The 17,567-nt window shown below is 39.8% G+C and overlaps 1 protein-coding gene across 2 annotated transcripts; it reads right to left on the bottom strand.

Annotated features, from left to right (window-relative positions):
* Positions 1-237: 237 nt before the first annotated feature.
* On the bottom strand, positions 238-11,190 carry LOC118311255 (peptidase inhibitor 15-A-like). 2 transcript variants are annotated; one of them, XM_035634960.2, is made up of 5 exons: positions 10,805-11,190; positions 6,531-6,649; positions 3,074-3,206; positions 1,733-1,848; positions 238-1,121 (listed from the first exon to the last, which is right to left on the bottom strand). In XM_035634960.2, the coding sequence occupies exons 1-5, from the start codon at positions 11,033-11,035 to the stop codon at positions 986-988; spliced, it is 735 nt and encodes a 244-aa protein (XP_035490853.2). In that variant the 5' UTR covers positions 11,036-11,190; the 3' UTR covers positions 238-985. The 2 variants fall into 2 exon arrangements, with proteins under 2 accessions (XP_035490853.2, XP_047188268.1); XM_047332312.1 differs by having other exon boundaries at positions 3,074-3,119.
* Positions 11,191-17,567: the final 6,377 nt, after the last annotated feature.

The raw sequence follows: 17,567 nt of genomic DNA, 5'->3' as shown, positions 1-17,567 counted from the left end.
CGGCTTGTGTTTGTAGGTTTCGTGAAGGCAGATAACAAAAAGATATCCAAGGTATGTTGAACCTGCTTCGTAGTACAGGCCCCAGATCTCTTTGCTCTGCACCAAGCCTGTGTGCTGCTTTTCTTTTGTGCTGCCTTGTCACAAACATGCACCACACATTGATCACTGCATGAGTCGGTCATAACAAAACAATAACTAAAATAAAAGAGAGAATACAACCTTTTATTTAAACTCCCCATCCTCACAAAACACAGATTTCAAAACAGAATATGAAGGTAAAAATCAAAGTAATAAAACGTGCATATATTAATCAAAGTAATAAAACATGCATGCATGCTTCTATACAGTTACACTAATGTAGTTACAGTAATGTGTTTATGTACATACACACAAACTTTAGTACACTTTCAAATCTGAGTACATTAGGGTGGTTCCATCTATGCTACATTTTTCATTTTCTTATATAACTTCAAGACTTGTTGTACCAATAACTGAGCTGCTATTGATACCAGGAGTTAAGTGTATACAGTAGTGGTTAGTAACAATGTAAACTGTCGTTCAGTTACAGCGAATCATACAAATAGCAACATTTATTTATTGTATACAGTACATGTGTATATGGTATTGAAACATACAAAGAAAGTGGTCCAGATAATGTGAACCTTTTCTCTTTAAAAGCAATGTAAAAAAAACTTCAAATGTGTCAAATGTATGTCTGAAAACTAGGGCAAAAAACAATCTGCCAATAAAAAGATGTGTAAATATAGTTCCATTACTGATCCAGATGGTTTACACAGTCAATTTGAATGCTACCAATGTAACATGCGTTGAAAAATGTAATGCACTACATTTTGATATCCATTTTGAATGTCTTTTTCATTAGAGATCTGTCGGTTGAATGAACAATAATTAGCACATGTTGTCATCCAGTTACAGGCAGTATACCACATCGTTTCCCAACCACAAACAGCAGTTTCTTCACTGTTTACTTGAACCAGTACATGTAGTTGGACTGCACAGCTGGAAAGCACATATTGTTGTTGCAGGTGCCGGCGTAGCTGGATGGACATGCTGAACATGGAATCCCCACTCTGTACGGAGCCTCTCCGATCCAGTTTCCTCTGCAGAGAAAAAAAACAACAAAAACAATATTATCTGCAGGTCCTTACTTTCTTTCTGATTGGCCAGGAATCATCAGGGTAATGTGAGTATTACTGAAAAATCACTCCTCATCTTGTGTACAGATTTTTATTTGGACAACTAGAAAAAGCACTGAACAATGTCAAATTATAGATAACAGATTATTATTGGTTTGTATTGCTTCTCTGGGAGACGGGGGGGGGGGGGGGGGGGGGGGTAAGTGTCATGTACTGTGAAAACCTTGGTGGTGGGGGGCACCAATCAAAAATCTCACCTAGGGCGCCAACATTACCATGGCCGGCCCTGATTGGTCCTCCCAAAGAACTGACAGGGTACCATCAGGTTGAATCTGAGCTCCTGCTCTCCAGCCTACTGCAAGACCATGTGCTCGCTCTACCCTGCTTCCTGTCTACACCGTACCTTTAAATGTTGCTGCATTAAACCAAATTAAATCAGAAGACACCTAATCTAACACAACAAACACCAAAAAGTTATTGTAATAGCATTTTTACTGTGCAGTGATAGACAGGTTCATGTCGTTCGGTGTCTTCTGCTCTATGCCCACAGACTGACACACCAAGGGTCAACTCACTTAGGTGAGTAGTTGCAGACGAGGAAGGTGGCTTCTCTCCACAGAACTCCCCACACAAACATGTTGTAGCAAGTCTGCACTGCACAGCCCACTCTGTTGGTGGATGCCCACACCATCTGAAACACACAGCAATCACACAAGCATTCAAATAATTCTCAAACATATCTCTAGACATCCAATCAGCCAGTAGACCCAAGGTGTCCTATCAAAGCTGTCCAAATGAATGAAGGAAAATCAGTAGTTAAAACTGTCGCCTCACAGGTTGGAGCCTGTCGGCTAGCAGCAGTCTTACTGTGTCATCTACTTTGGCTCCATGTAACTCACAAATGTTAAGCGGTGTAGCTTATGGACGGATGTTTCCATTCAGCAGGGTAAACAAGTTGTGTACCGTGACCATTTTTTAAAGTTTGATGTTTGACTTTTGCTTCTTTTCATCGTTCTTCTCGCTTAAATTGTAACTGTTTCCTAATTCCCAACGGTCATGTCAAATTGGTCTGAGGCCTCTTCTCTTATCCTCAGGACTTTTTACAATACAGATGAGTATTGTTACCTCCGCCAAGGAGGTTATGTTTTCACCCATGTCCGTTTGTATGTTTGTCAGCAGGATTATGCAAAAAACACTGAACGGATTTCCATGAAACTTGGAAACCAATTCAATTTTTCACAAATTATTTGTATTGATCTAAATGAAATTACATTTTCTATCACTTTCTATAACATTGCAAGATAGGGCGTTTTAAAAAACCGAAACATTTTCAAAGATGTTTCAGGAAATAATTCATGGATCTTGATGAATAAAATCTGGCATATTTAGGGGACAGCTTGATTGACTCTACAGCCAACTGTTTGGTCCTTGGCGGAGGTATGCATGCTCCTGAGTGCCATTCTAGTTGATCAATAATTCAAAGCAGTAACAGGAAGTATTCAATTTAGGGTTAGGGTTAGCCCTAGACCTAGACCAATCCTAAGGATCGTATCAGCGGCCGATCTTGGCATATTTCAGTCTCTACGGTTCGTATTTTGCTGCATATGAGTGAAAATTTGAGTGTCTGACGTGACAAATTATTTAGTAAACTGATGACTGACTCTGTTCTTACACATGGTCTGGCAAAATACGGGGATTATTATACAAATTATTTCTCATTTTTACCTGGTTGCTAACCTGACAAACTTTGGTGGTTGTTGCTCACATAGTCTATCATTAACGTTAATTCCAGGAGTAAGTTAATTGTGTGGAAACCACGAAAAAAAATTCATTCTAATTTGAAACACGTAAGAGAGATATGACAATAAGACACTTACACATGCACCTCAAAGAACAGGGATGATGACCTTTCTCACCTGTGTGTAGTGTGTACACATGGGTCCGTAGCAGACCAGAGGGCAGCTGGGATCGCAGAAATGAGGGTAGGGAAACACAAAGTCATTGACCTCATCATACCAGGGTTTGACCAGCTGCAGGATTGACTGATACCTGTGGTAGACAGTGTAGCTGGTTGGTTCTAAAGAGGATAGATGAATTTCAGAACAATATTGTAATGGATCACACACCAACATATTCCTACCTAATATTCCTATATTGTATTACCATCTACTAATCCTTTTTACTATTCCTATCTTCTATTCCTACCTACTATTCCTATCTTCTATTCCTCTCTACTATTCCTATCTTCTATGTCTACCTACTATTCCTATCTTTTAATCCTCTCTGCTATTCCTATCTACTATTTCTCTATATTCCGCTTTACTATTCCTATCTTCTATTCATATCTACTATTCGTACCTTCTATTCCTATATTGTATTCCCATCTACTAATCCTATCTACTAAATCCTACCTTCTATTCCTTTCTACTATTCCTACCTACTATTCTTATCTTCTATTCCTACCTACTATTCATATCTACTAAATCCTACCTTCTATTCCTTTCTACTATTCCTACCTACTATTATTATCTTCTATTCCTACCTACTATTCATATCTACTAAATCCTACCTTCCATTCCTTTCTACTATCCCTACCTACTATTCTTATCTTCTATTCCTACCTACTATTCCTTGACCTCAGTTTAAAACGTCATGAGGTCAAGCGAAGATGTAAAGGAGGACTAATAGGACTAAGGAAAAGCCGAAAGAGCTGCTCAGAGAATCCGACTTTAACTAAACTACGTCATCATGTGATGGTGGATGTTATTAATGTGTCTGTCGTTGTGAAACCACAAATTTCCGAAGACGAACTACAAAAACCTCAGCGGCTTTATCAGCATGTTTAAGTGTTTTACCACCGTGTGACATCAGATCTAAATGATTCACATGTAACAGTAACTTACATGATGACATCTCTTCTGGATCATATTCATACTCTACTTCTTCTTCTTCTACTACTTCGGATTGAATAGTTTCCGTTAAATATCTCGAAGTGAACCAGAGCAGAGAGTTAAGTGTGTGTATTTTTGAGTTAAGTGTGTGTCAGAGAATAAAGTGCTCATCCTGAGCACAGACTGTGTGTGTGTGTGTGTGTGTGTGTGTGTGTGTGTGTGTGTGTGTGTGTGTGTGTGTGTGTGTGTGTGTGTGTGTGTGTGTGTGTGTGTGTGTGTGTGTGTGTGTGTGTGTGTGTGTGTGTGTGTGTGTTGCTCAGGGAACTCACCAACTTGTAATTTCAAGCAGCAACCAGTGAGGACCAGTCCAGACAATATATGGATGTGATGATGTCACTCCTCATTGGTGCACATCATTTTAAAATGGACTAATGCAGGATGGAAAGCTATTTATTGAGATGGACTAATGTACAAACATTGAATTAAAAGTGTTGATGAGCAGGACATACTGCAGGGCAATATGGATGCACATCTCAGTAAATAATAATTCGCAAGTATTCAGACAAGCCAAAGTATGAATAGTATTTTACAATTACAATGTATTTTGTAAATCTGGAGGAGCCAGTTTGAATGGGCCTGATGGAGATGATAACATTTATAATGAAAACATATTATCTATAATTAACAGTTGCTATGCTTAAATTAGTCAGTAGAGGAGATGCTTGATCATCAGTAAATATAGTTTGTTTTTACCTCATTCTGTTCTGTGTAGATCTATTTATTCTTAAACTGACAGATGTAGCAAACAATTGTAATGAAGGAGGATTGTAGTGGAGCACTGGGATGTCAGGTGTAACTGTGAGACTCATGAGTCAGGTAGGAGGGGCCTTATCAGAATGTTGCTTGTCATATTTCCTATAATATATATATATATTTACTTGAAGAGATGCAAACAAGTACAAAAAAGAATTGTTGGGATTTGAGCATCAGAGGAAGTGCTTGTATGGCATTTGTCATATTTTGGTTTCTTCAAATTTCTTTCTGTAGTATGTGCGGTCAGCCTGTCCTTTAGCTATGTTCTTGTAAATGTCATAGTAAATATCACCTTTTTTTACGAGTAGTAAGAGGAGGGGGTGCACTTCAAAAGTAGTCACCCTGGGGCACCCTATGTTGTTAATCCGGGCCTGTTGCCACAACGATGATTCCCAGCTGCTGCTGCTCCAGAGTGCTGATCAGCAGTTTATTTAAAATGTATCAATACCAAACGTAACGTGTCCAAATTCAACACTGCGCTTCCTTGGGCCATAAACTAAATGCATGCCAAGTGTGAGGCTGATAAAGGGGACAATTCTCAAACTGAATCACTGACAGACATACAGACAGATCTCTTGAATTTTTTGCAAGATTAGTAAGGAGATGTTGAAAAGGAATAATATAAGGTGTGTCGTCAGTGTCCATACAACACATAGATCTTTTATGTCTAGCCTCCTAAATAGCTATCAATGTGCACCAGATTGATGGATTTAAGTTTAAAATGTACAAAATCTTCTGCTGGCATTCCCACTGGGTGGTCATGTCCAAAATCAGATACAGCCATTTAATACTCTCCTGAAATGGCCCTCAGGTAGGCCTGTCACAATAATTACATTATCGACTTATTGAACGATACATGAACATGAAGTCAATCATTTTTAATGACCACAATAATAGCCGTTGTTACTACATGCGTGACATTAGAGTGAATGTCAACAACAGTCTAGTAAGTCTCGCTGCTTCTGTCCTCTCACCTGCTCTCATCGTATGATTCATCCGTTACTGGTTTGGTCTATAAAATGTCAGAAAATAGAGATTTATGTTTTGTCAGGGCACCATGTCTTCAAATTGCTTGTTTTGTCTGGGCCTAAACTCCCTAACTCAAGTCTAAATTTTGGATAACATTTTTTTCAGCAGCAACGCAAATTGTGTAGGACTTTTGATAAATGTTTATGTACTCTATTGATTGATGTTGAATGCACTTATTGTAAGTCTATTTGGACAAAAGCGTCTGCTAAATGAATGTAATATAATGACTTGTACCTGCAACGACCAATAGGCCTGAACTGCAAGCACACATGATTCAGTATCAAAAAATGGTCTATAAATGACAATAATATTGTTTATTGCAACAATTTCTGGGACAATTTCCAGAGAGCCCTACTGATTTCAGTCTCCAGTCGCACTTTTGTTAAGTATATGCAACAAAAAATCTTGGTTCTGAGATTATACTTTGGTTTAAAATAAACCCTTAGAGAATGTACCTTGTCTAAATGCCTTCTGAATAAGGGACTGATTTTTTTAATGTAGATGTGTCCAGGCCGAGACTCTTCTAAGACGTGACTTTTTCAGTTGAACGTTTTAGAGCAGTCAACCGCATTCGCTTTCTGATTGGTTCAGTCACAACTGAACTACATTGCTGACACTGTCAGTTCCACCTTGTACATACCCCCCTGTCCTGAAAGACAGGTTCTGGCCGTAGAACTGCAGCAGGTGAGCTGGTCCATGTTCCCATATACATTTAGCAGCCCAGACTTCAGCCGTCCTCGCCAAATCATTGTCCCATAGCTGTTGGAGAGTTTCCCAGTTTAGAAGAGATAGTCACATCTGCTATAGAAAGACAATCTGGATGCATTTCAGGAGGCAAGCCATATGTAGTAGAGGTAATATTATCTTTATATATTATATTATCATAATAAAACAAGTCTAGATGTCACCATTTTGTCTGCGAATCTTTTCCTTTCCTTTAAGGAAGACTCCTGGGTTACCTGAGCTTAGTGGTGCCATACTTGCGAACCCTCTTGCTTTTCCCGGGAAAGCACGATTTTCAATACCCTCTCCCGTTTTCCTCTCGCGGTCAAAATTCTCCTGCATTTGTCCTGATTTCTGATAAGATTTCACACCTTTATCCACTTTCGTTTTTCACAAACTGTTCCGCTGAAAAGCTGGCAGTGAGCAATAGTGCAACATTAGGGATGCAAGCTGCAGAAGTCGCGGCTGGGACTGGAGTGAATATCTGTTGAAATATCCAACTTAAAACTAACTTCACCGCGCGTGAGGGGGAAATGGAGAAGAAAAGAGAAAAATATACATGTAAATTCAGTAATTTATGGAGAGCAGAGTTCCCGTTTGTAACCGACCGGCCCACACCATATGTTCTCTTTAGGACGGTGCTACAGGCTGCAAGGCAGAGCACTTTTAACTACAATAAGCATTAAAAGATTAAACAAAAGTATTCAACATAAAAATGCTGTTGCAATGTATCATTTTATTTTTAAAATTTCCATTATTTTAATTAGCCAGAATGTGGGAAACAATGTTTTTAAATCTCAAATTTTTCTGGGGGGGAACCCCAGACCCCACACTTAGTTTTGGAATTCTCCCTATTTTCTAAGTCTCAAGGTTGGCAAACCAACCAAACCTACCAGCAGACATCAATTGATGAAAATGAAATTCTTACAAGTTCGCATGGAGCTGGTTTTGATCTCGCCACAGCAAAAGTATTGAAATTTAAGTGAGCCACACCAGCTCTCACAAGTGGTGGCGTCCGTCACATATTGACATAGGCTACATTGGCAAATTATAAGGGCGCGGTCATCCATTGGGGGCGCAGCAAACATAAAGTTTATGTCATGGCTCTGCCTTGACTGCTCCTAATGTCGGTTAGTTCTGTGTGTGTGTGTGTGTGTGTGTGTCAGTGGGCGTGGTCTTCCTGAGTTCCTCGTTGGGCTGCACACCTGTTCCTGATCTAGCTCGTTAGCTCCTGTTTTAAAGCTGTGACTCTTCGACTCCTCGTCACCAGGCTGTTTCGTTTTCGACCGTGGTTAAACACTCAGACACTTTCTTCTAGGAGCTTGTTTAGATCTTCTTCTGTGATTTTACCTTCTCTGATGGTTTTGCTCGGTGTCTGAGGCAGGCAGTGTCAGGTACAAGCAGGCAGTCCTGGAACTCAGTCACAAAGCCTTTGCCGAACTCACCACCTAACTGCTCAATTCACCTCTAATGGTTTATATAGAGTTTTCTCCTTTACTGTGGCCCTGTTTTTTAGACAGTCATCACATTGGGTAATCTAACAAAGTAAAACAATTGAAAATAGTCAGGTATAAAATATATATATAAATATGAATATAATAGGATTCCACAAAAATATTAAGTAATAATGTACTCACCCATTTTGTGATGTCTGCTTTCATATCTCGCCAGCAAAAGCATTGAATGATTGAATGCATAGTTTTTCCTCTCCACAGTGAGCGCCTTTAGCACTGGCATTAAACTCCAGAAAGATGTGGTTTGCTTCATGTGGAGTACGAATGACTTTTGCAAGTTGATGTTGCTGCTCATTGCAATTAGTACTGATAATATAGTTCCCCATCTAGGGATTGTATTGCAATGAACATTTAAAATTATACCTGATTCTGATGATCGATAATCTCATAACCATAATGGATACAGTGCTGTTGCCTAACTTATTAAATGGTTACTCTCAGCCTTTTAAGAACATAATGTTGACATTTTTTTGTGTAGTTTGGAGGGTAGATGCTTTTCAGCTTTAAACCAATAATCTCCTTTACTTTCTGAAGGTCCACTGCAGTTTCCTTTTCCTGCTATCATTTGGTGTTGTCCATTTCATTGTTTGCTAGCTAATCACTGAGCAAAGGACCTGCAACCTGCACCCATTCTCCTTTTCTATACTCAAACTCATGTGCCAGATTTGCCCTAGCCTATATGGGGCCCCAAGCAGAATGTGATTTGCCCTGAAAATAATTTTAAAACGTGGGCATTATTCATTCGAAAGGCATGGCAATAGACATGTTTGGGTATTCTTTTAAGATAAGATCACGGTTACCAGTTGCTTTACTTAAGCCCAAACTTACTATCCAATATAGCTACACAAAAGGAAGGACCTTCAGTACTGCGCTGTGGGAAAGAATATCACCACTTGTATTTTACTCTTCCTTTGGCTCAGCGTAAGCAAGTAATTATTTTGTGTGTTTTGACAGTATATAGTCGGAGTTAGATCGTTACAATTTAAAAGAGAAAATTTATAAAACTATCTCGATTAATTCTGGTATTTCCTGAGATGAGCCGAAGGTAACCAGTTGATTAAGGTGAACCCAAATCACACTGTTCCCTGGATGCTGACATTTTCTATAAATATGTGATGGACACCCCAACATGTAAGAACTGGTGTGGCTCACAATGATTATCACGGACTTTCATTTTGAAGACTTTTGCTGTGGCAATATCAAATCCAGCTCCATGCAATCTTGTAAGAATTGTCTTTTTATTCCATAGGTGGCTGTGAATTAGTGCTTACTTATACAATCACATTCACCGCAGTAGATTTGAGATGCGACATGGAAATTGCCAGTAATATGTTTGTGAAAGAGTGACGAATAGGCTGGCTGAGGCGGACCACATCTGCAGCTGTTGGGTACGGAAACCAGTTAAATCGAGAACCAGTTGGTCCCTAACACAAGGCTAGACTTGGAGTGAATAAGAGTTGTAGTAGCAGTTGATGTGCTGTGTAGGTTGCAGGCTGTATGCAATAATAAATGCCGCAACGCCTCAAGAAGTGTGTTTTTCACCACGCTGTCGGGCAGAAGTAAGGGGTTGCTCCCGGAGCAAGACAGAGCTTCGGCCCTTACGGTCCGGACAACGGGCAGGAAAAGACCAATACTTTATTTTTTCTGTAAATTGTGTGAGTTATGCTCTCTGAATGTTTTCTTTTGCCAGCTTTCTTTGAACTGGAGAACAACACGCCTTTGTCTGATTGACACTGTCTCTCGTTGATGAGTCCCAGCTGCAGCTGCTCCAGAGCGCTGATCAGCTGGTTATTAAAAATGTATCATGGTCATAAAGAATGTCCAGATTCAACACTGCACTTTTTAAGCCCGTAAACAACAAGTGTTTGACAGACACACTTAATAATCTTGCAAGATTAGTAAAATGTCTGCAGCAGTGGAGAGAACATTTACATTACATTCAGAGTAGCCTCTCTGCTGCCTTAAATATAAAATGTATGTTAACTTCATTTCTTTGAGGATCACAAAACACATGATAGGGGTAATTAAAGGAAAATCATAATACAGGCAGAATTATGGTCTTAGAAATTTGAGGAAAAATCATCTGATACATTGCAATATCCTCAGAAATATAATACAGCACACAATTGTTTACAAGAGCATCAAATTCTTCATATAGATCTGGCCTCCTAAATTGCTGTCAAACTTCACCAGATTGATGGATTTAACTATGAAACGTACAAAATTTTATTTTCTTCTTTTCGTTTTCAAAAATCTAATTGGCTGGTAACTTTAAAAATCCACTAGTCATGTTGGCTAATGATCAAAAAAGTTAATTTACACAAGGTGGAGTTGTCAGCGTTTTGAATAATGTCATTGTTATCCACTTCAGAATCCCCCAACCACTGATACTGTATGAAATGAACTTTTTGCCATGTGGCATCGCATAGTTTAGGCAAAGGAGCTGAGGGGGGCCCCCGAGAACAGCTGATTGCATTGGTCCACAGCAACAATAATTTGGATCGGCTATGTTAAGGAGACCGCAACCTTGTAAAGACTACAACATCTAACCCTGTGTGTATGATGTGCCTGGGAGTTTGCGCCTGAACTTAACTTCTTTACTAATGTTGTAAAGAAGTTTTGTGTTTTTTGTTTTTTTTCTTCTCTTCATTCATGCGTAATAGAAAGGTGTCATTACCATGTGCTCCATGTTTGCGGCGGGCGGGAAGACGTTTGCCCTGACTTGGTTGTGATAGTCCAGGATGGCCACCGCGTCGCTCGGACCGATGAACCGTTTCCTCCGCACCGACGCGCCGTCGCCGACAGGAGGCGCCCGGGAGTCGGGCCGCGGCGACACGCTGGAGTTCGTCGCCCGCCCGCGCGCTGCGCACAGCAGGACCGCGCAGGACAACAGATGGACCTTTCTCATGCTTGCACCTTTGCAATATCCCTCAAACGCAGACGTGACACAATCCGACCACACCTCGTTTGCCTCTGTCTGTTGTCTCCGGGTCGCTCCGGAGCGGCGGAGCGGAGGAGATGCTCTTTATTCTGGCTCGGAGGGCGAGCGACCGGGTTCGACCTGCCCACTGTGTCCTTCAAAATAAAATGCGCAGCTCAGAGGCGGGTGGATTTCAAGAGGGCGAGTAAATAATTGAATAATGTGTCATATATAATAATACACTGTGTAGATAGAGGTGGAGAGTAGATGAATACAAAACCTTTCACTCCAGACAAGAAGAAGAGTCACATATATATTGGTTTAGGTTTTTGTAATAAACCAAAACCTAAACCACATTTGGCCAAATCTTGTTCCACATTTAAAAAACACAAACAAATTAACCAAAAACAAACTTGTAACAGAGTATATGATGAAAATTGATAGTATTAAAATGATCATTTCAAATTGTAATAATTTTGACAGAATCTTTATTCAATACAATCCTTAGAGGTCAGTGTGAAAGCTTTTGGCGTTTTGCAGAAGTGCGTCTTCATATGTGAACGTAAGAAGTATCTTGGAACAAATCGTGCAGGCTGTTGCTCTGTTATAATGTAGCGCTTTTCTAGTCTTATTGACCACCCAAAGCACTTTACAGTACAAGTCACACACACATTCATCCAGCACTGCTAGATACACACTGCTGGCACAGCCGTCCGAGCCACAGCCGCCCCACTATTAACATTTGATCAAACATCAAACGAGATACAAAGGAATTCGGTATTTACTGTACAAATTGAGGTGAAGACTTATACATAGTTTGTTTTAAATGTGGATTTAAAAAATGTCATGACAACAGATGACCCAATGTACAGTTCTGTTGTAAATCACTGGCATTTTGCTTGCACCTCATGAACCTTTTTTTTGGAGTGAGATACTAAAACATGACGTAGTGTGTGTGTTTGTGTGTGTGTGTGTGTGTTTTAAAAAAACTAAATTCTCTACCAGCAAACCTGGCAACAGTAGAAAGGGAAGTTTTGATTGCAGCTGCATGAGCTGCTCCAGCTTGAAATAGAAAAGTTCACTCAGTTCTGTAACTGGATGGATCCAGAAAGTTTCTTGGAAGGTTTACCGGGAATTAAGTGCTGGTTCTATACTTGTGCCCTTCTTTTTTTTTTTACTGTCAGTAAAGACAGTGAAGGTGTGTAATGAATACAATACACTCACACAAAATATGTAGCCAACTACACCACTGGGTATACTGCAGCAACCATGTGTTAAATATTTTATCAAAGACAGTGTTCTATCACACATCATTCACACAGTCGTCAGGGATTGCCCAAGGATTGAACCACTGACCCTCTGGTTAGTGGACGACCTGCTGTACCTCCTAAGCACAGACTGTATCAAGGTCCGTGCGATACATGCTCTCGACATGTTGTGAATCAAGCTGTTTTATTGCATCAAGCACCTGATCAAAACCAAAATGATCACATCCCGGTCACTACCTCCGACTCACTATCTCCGGAATTCTGTGTAGTGCACTACATAGTGAAGTCATTAGCAAAATAATAAAAAAACTACTTTCGGACATTACTCGTGTCGCGGCGGTAATTATGTTTTGAAACAAGATTATAAACGTAGGACAACAACAATCTCCTAATATATTTTAAACTTTCAGCTAGTTTCCTTTACACTTTGCAATATACATTAATAAAAAGCTTAAATATGTTAGCTTTTGTTGGTAAACGTGTCATTTCTGCATTAGTTATGTTACAAGGGGTTTAGGCAAATTCTGGAGCTTGTTAACATGAAGTTGGCTGTGAGAGACCTCATATGTGTTTCTCGCTTGTCAGGTACCTTTTTTATTGTTCGTTCATTCATTCATTTATTCGGTCCAGTATGCTGTCCCCATGCAAATTCTTAAGAGGAACTTGGCTGTAAGAAACCTCTTAATGGCAAGTTGAAGCCAATTGTTGCGGTTTGAGCCTTTTCTTCACACAACGCAAGAGAGAGCGCTTTGAGTTTCGTGAAAAGCGCTCTATAAATCCAACGTATTATTGTTATCATTATTATTACACACCTTTCGACATAAACAAACTATGCCATTGGAAAACACTGCAAAACTGTTTTAGCATTACAGCTTGTAAACAATGAAGAATATGACCTCGGGGGACACTAATCTACCGAGTGAGAACAGAGGACAGGAGGGAGAAAAGAGCGACAGATGGAGAGAGAGAGAGATAGGCACACAGCCTGGACACTCCTGTGCTTGAGGGAATGAACTCCAATAAAGGTTCGGTGAGATGTGTTTTTTTTTTTTAGAAGGTTGACAGTAATTTTGTCAGCAGGACAATTAAGACAATACTCTATACGCCAGCTTTAATGGCTACGTACATTGAGATTGAGGCAGACAGGAGAAGGGTAACAGCTACCAGACCTGAAGTGAGACTACAGTTAGAAGAACACTCACCTCAAACATTTTCCCTCTTGCTCAACAACGACAAATTCTTTATATATCAGCATGAAGATTTTACTGGAGGGATTGTTTCAAGACTTGATCATGTGAACTCGAATGTTTAGATTCAGAATTTCCAGGTGTCCTGTCGGGAGCACAGCAAGAGTACATCCACATGGCAGGATCCGTTAGTCAAATGGACTCAATTTCCAAAGTCAATATCATTGACACTCAAGCAACCTTGAGCGACACCGGTGTGATGAAACCTATCACAAGCTCAGACCACCACCTCAAGGACAATGTCTGAGCGTCCTCTGTAATGTCCTACACCATAGATCACCATGCACCACGACTTGCAAATGACAGACTCATGACCACAGATGTTCATCAGCTCCAAAGATTCCAGGGATTCCCTAATTTTATTTTCTCTTCTGCTGATTTGTCAGTTCAGGTTTGTAGATCTTTGATTTAGTAGTACCACATTTTTTCCACAATAACACTGTTGAGGACATGTTTTGGGGTCGACAATGTATCTGCTCATGGCCTTATAACAGAACAAACAGTTATGATAACAATAAGGCTGTCTTTATTCTATTTCTTAGTGAACAAAGCCCATCAACAACTCCTACTGTCTGAGCTCTCTGACTTTCATTCCTTAGCGCTGTCATAAGCCAACTGATTCCTACCGAAGATGTACATTTGACAGACAAAATGGAATCACACACTATCGAGCCAAAGTAAACTGCAGCATGTGTTAATGGTAATGAGGGAACATGTCACCGGGTCCTAGTGCAGCAGTGTGGCTCATTGTTGTCTTTTAATAGTGCTCTTTGCCACAGATATGTCAAGTTCATTTATGTTTTGAGCACATTTGAAAGCAAGGGGAAAGTAAATGAATAAAAGCACAGAATATCTTAAAGCTGCTGTCAGCACAGGTAGACAGTGGCTCCTCTTGGAGGTGTCTCTCTGGTGCATTTTGAACCAGCTGCAGGCGAGCTAGAGCTGTTGCACTGATTCCTGCTTCGAGAGATTTGCAATGGTTGAGAGGAAATGAAAACGAGGAACCAAAACAGATGGGAATGATTTGATTTGTGATCTAAGATGGAAGAAGCCAGTGCTGACAACCGAGTTTATTTGTTTACAAGATAACACCATTTTACCCTTTCCACATTTCTTGCATGGGACTTTACGTGTATGGTTGTTAGAAAGCTTTTTTCATCCAGGATTTTTTTTTTACAATCAACGCTACATCACCAGTTTTCATCATGGGAAGCCAAACTGACCCGGACCTCTGGGGAATCTGCTAGCACACAGTTGTGCTGTGTTACACTCAAACAACACGTGAGTATCAAAGGTGCAGTGTTCCTAATATAGACAGAAAATGTACGTGTCTTTTACTGCTGGAGTTAGAAAAAAATTATATCATGAACTAGAAAGACAAAGATATATTGGCTCGCATCACATTATCACTGAATGATCTATATTGTCTGTATTTGTCACCAGGCATACCATTGTTGGCCAAGAGCTCACACAACAAGACGCAGGGTTTCAGTGGTCATCCACTCCTGTAAAGACGTCTTCATCTTCACTGGGTGTCAGTCCGGCAAAGAGACCCTGTTTGGAATTGCTGGAATCCCACAGCCACATGATTCCACATTCTGCATGGGCCTGGTCACTCTTTGACAGAGACATCCGACATTTGTTTTCATTGTTACATTTGTCTGTGGGTTTGAATCTTTCACTAGTGGGCTGCTGTTTCATCCTGTCCTGGTGGTGAGGTGGAGTCCACTTCTGATTTCAGTGAACCTGAGGACATTGTGTTTGAGAGACAGACTTGTCCTGGATACAGGGGACTCTTGTGTCCTTTGGTCAGCTATGCCCCAACTGCCAGTCTACCAGAATATGGCAGAACCAGTGTATCACGGGCAACAAATGTCATTTATTTCATATTTCACTGGTGGATCAGTGTTGGAGAGATTGAAGAATGAGTTTGTTTTCATGAAAAAAATAAAAGACTGAAAACATCCTATCTGCTCTGATGTCAAATCTGCAAAGCCATGAATTTCTAGATGTTCCAATATAACGAAATATATCAAAAATGTATCATCTGTCACAGTGGGTGGAGATATGAGAGCAGACTGATCAGGTGAAAAGTCAAACAATCTGTATTATGCATGGTTATGAAAAATTTGTATGTGTTTTTGTCTTTAAAAAAATGCAATATCGCCTCTAATTAAGGACTCTGACCCGAATGCAGCTGGAGCACAACAACATATTGAAATTCACCTTGTAAATCTTTGTGTATGTATATTTAAAAGTAATTATTGTTTTGTTCGAGAATTTTGGTTGCGGGCAGCTCACAGGTGGAAAAACAATGATTGAGAGGAGGCCCAGATAACTGATTTAAGTAGGACGGGATTGTAATAATAATAATAATAATAATGACATGGTATGATAATAAAATCAAACTATGTTTAACTGAACAAATTTAAAGTGTACTTTTAAGTTTCAATTATGTCTGTAGGAGAGTTCAAAAGAATCCCTCAGCCCTAAAAATATCAAAGTATAGCTGCCGTAAAAGATGAAGTTATCTTCTGGTTTTGTGGACGTATTTCTTTCTCTCGTTCCCCACCGTGTTATTCACCGAGTATTCTGTGGATCAATCAAAGTAACTCTGACAAAGTTTCAGTTGCTGTTTTTTTTTTTATACGTTATTGTCGTCCACTTACGTATTCTTAAGATACTCTTCTCTCTGATTTTGACACTAGGAAGCTTTAATGATGTGTGTTCAGCTTTAACCACAACAGGCTACAACATGACGACATGTAACTTTATTAAGAGCCTGTATCAATGCACCCACCCACCAATGAAATCATTGTTTCTATAATAACACAGTGACGTAATGATCCTGTGTTTTCACTGGCTGATACACTGGGGCTGATAGAACACATGGGGAGAGAGAGTGGTAGAGAGCCATTGTGAGTGAATAGGGCTTCGCAGCTCTCTCTCTCACACACTTTGACGCCCATGTAAACTCCAGTGACAGATGGCTAAGAACTTTGGCACCATCAGCAGTATTTTTCTGAGGTCCAAGCATTGTTTAATATTTTCCTATGCTGTTGCTAATGGAGGCGGAAACTACACTGTAAATGATTTCTGTAAATTTACAGTAAGATTTCAACAGTATTAACCGGTTATTTGTTGAAACAATACTCTACTGTTAATAAAAATGACAATCTGTAAAATTACACTATATTGATGTGTTTCTGTGCAGCACTATGCTGCATTGCTAAAATATAACACTTTACTGCAGAGTAACTTAAATAATAGTGTCATACAGTATTTATTGCATTCTGGGAAGAGAAAATTCCATTGTTTTTGGGATCCATTGTTTTCTTCATCTATCCCCATCTGTGTAATTATTTGGTGAGTATCCATTTTATTCAATCCATAAATCAGTGAAACATCTATCAGTGATGTTTCCAGGTTGTTTGCATTATCAAATATGTGCATGTGTCATCATAGATGGATTAGGCAGCTAGCTAGAGTTTCATAGACTGCTTAGTCAGACAACATAAGCTCATTTTTACAAGTTACCTTGTGAACACATATTTTGCCAGTGAATAAAACATGATAGTCTTGACAGTGTAAACCAATGAAACCTCACTTTTACACAGAGTCTTAAGAAACACTATCGTTTTTCAGCCCTGGAACCCTGCGAGAGGAACCAAGGCCGGACGGGGGAAAGTCACCAACAAGTAGACAACAAGAGTGAACCCACGTGTCCACTCTGCTGAGGAGACTGGATTTTGATTGGGACTTCATCTAAGATGGTTACAAGTCAGAGGGCAGCAAGGTTGGATGTCAGGCTTGAGAGGACCAGAAGTCCGTCACTCCTCTGCCATCGTTCAACTCTTGGACTTCTGCACTTACACTTAAGTAACTTGTTAGAGCCATTTTTGGAAATGCTGTAACGTTTGTGTTCGTTAAATTCAAATTTTAATTTGAATTGTTTTGACACAGCATTATATTGACCAATGTTTTGTGTTTATAAGCGGTTGTGAT

Source organism: Scophthalmus maximus, chromosome 5 (assembly GCF_022379125.1).
Source record: "Scophthalmus maximus strain ysfricsl-2021 chromosome 5, ASM2237912v1, whole genome shotgun sequence".
NCBI lineage: Eukaryota > Metazoa > Chordata > Actinopteri > Pleuronectiformes > Scophthalmidae > Scophthalmus > Scophthalmus maximus.
This window is presented reverse-complemented; position numbering and strand designations above follow the sequence as displayed.

Bases quoted from the DNA above. Each gene is read 5' to 3' on its own strand.
- LOC118311255 (XM_035634960.2), bottom strand. From the start codon at position 11,035: ATGAGAAAGGTCCATCTGTTGTCCTGCGCGGTCCTGCTGTGCGCAGCG. The intron at 3,207-6,530 runs GTATGTACAAGG...TGTCTACCACAG, and splicing joins CTGTCTTTCAGGACAGGGGG to GTATCAGTCAATCCTGCAGC. The intron at 1,849-3,073 runs GTGAGAAAGGTC...TGTGTGTTTCAG, and splicing joins TGTGTACACACTACACACAG to ATGGTGTGGGCATCCACCAA.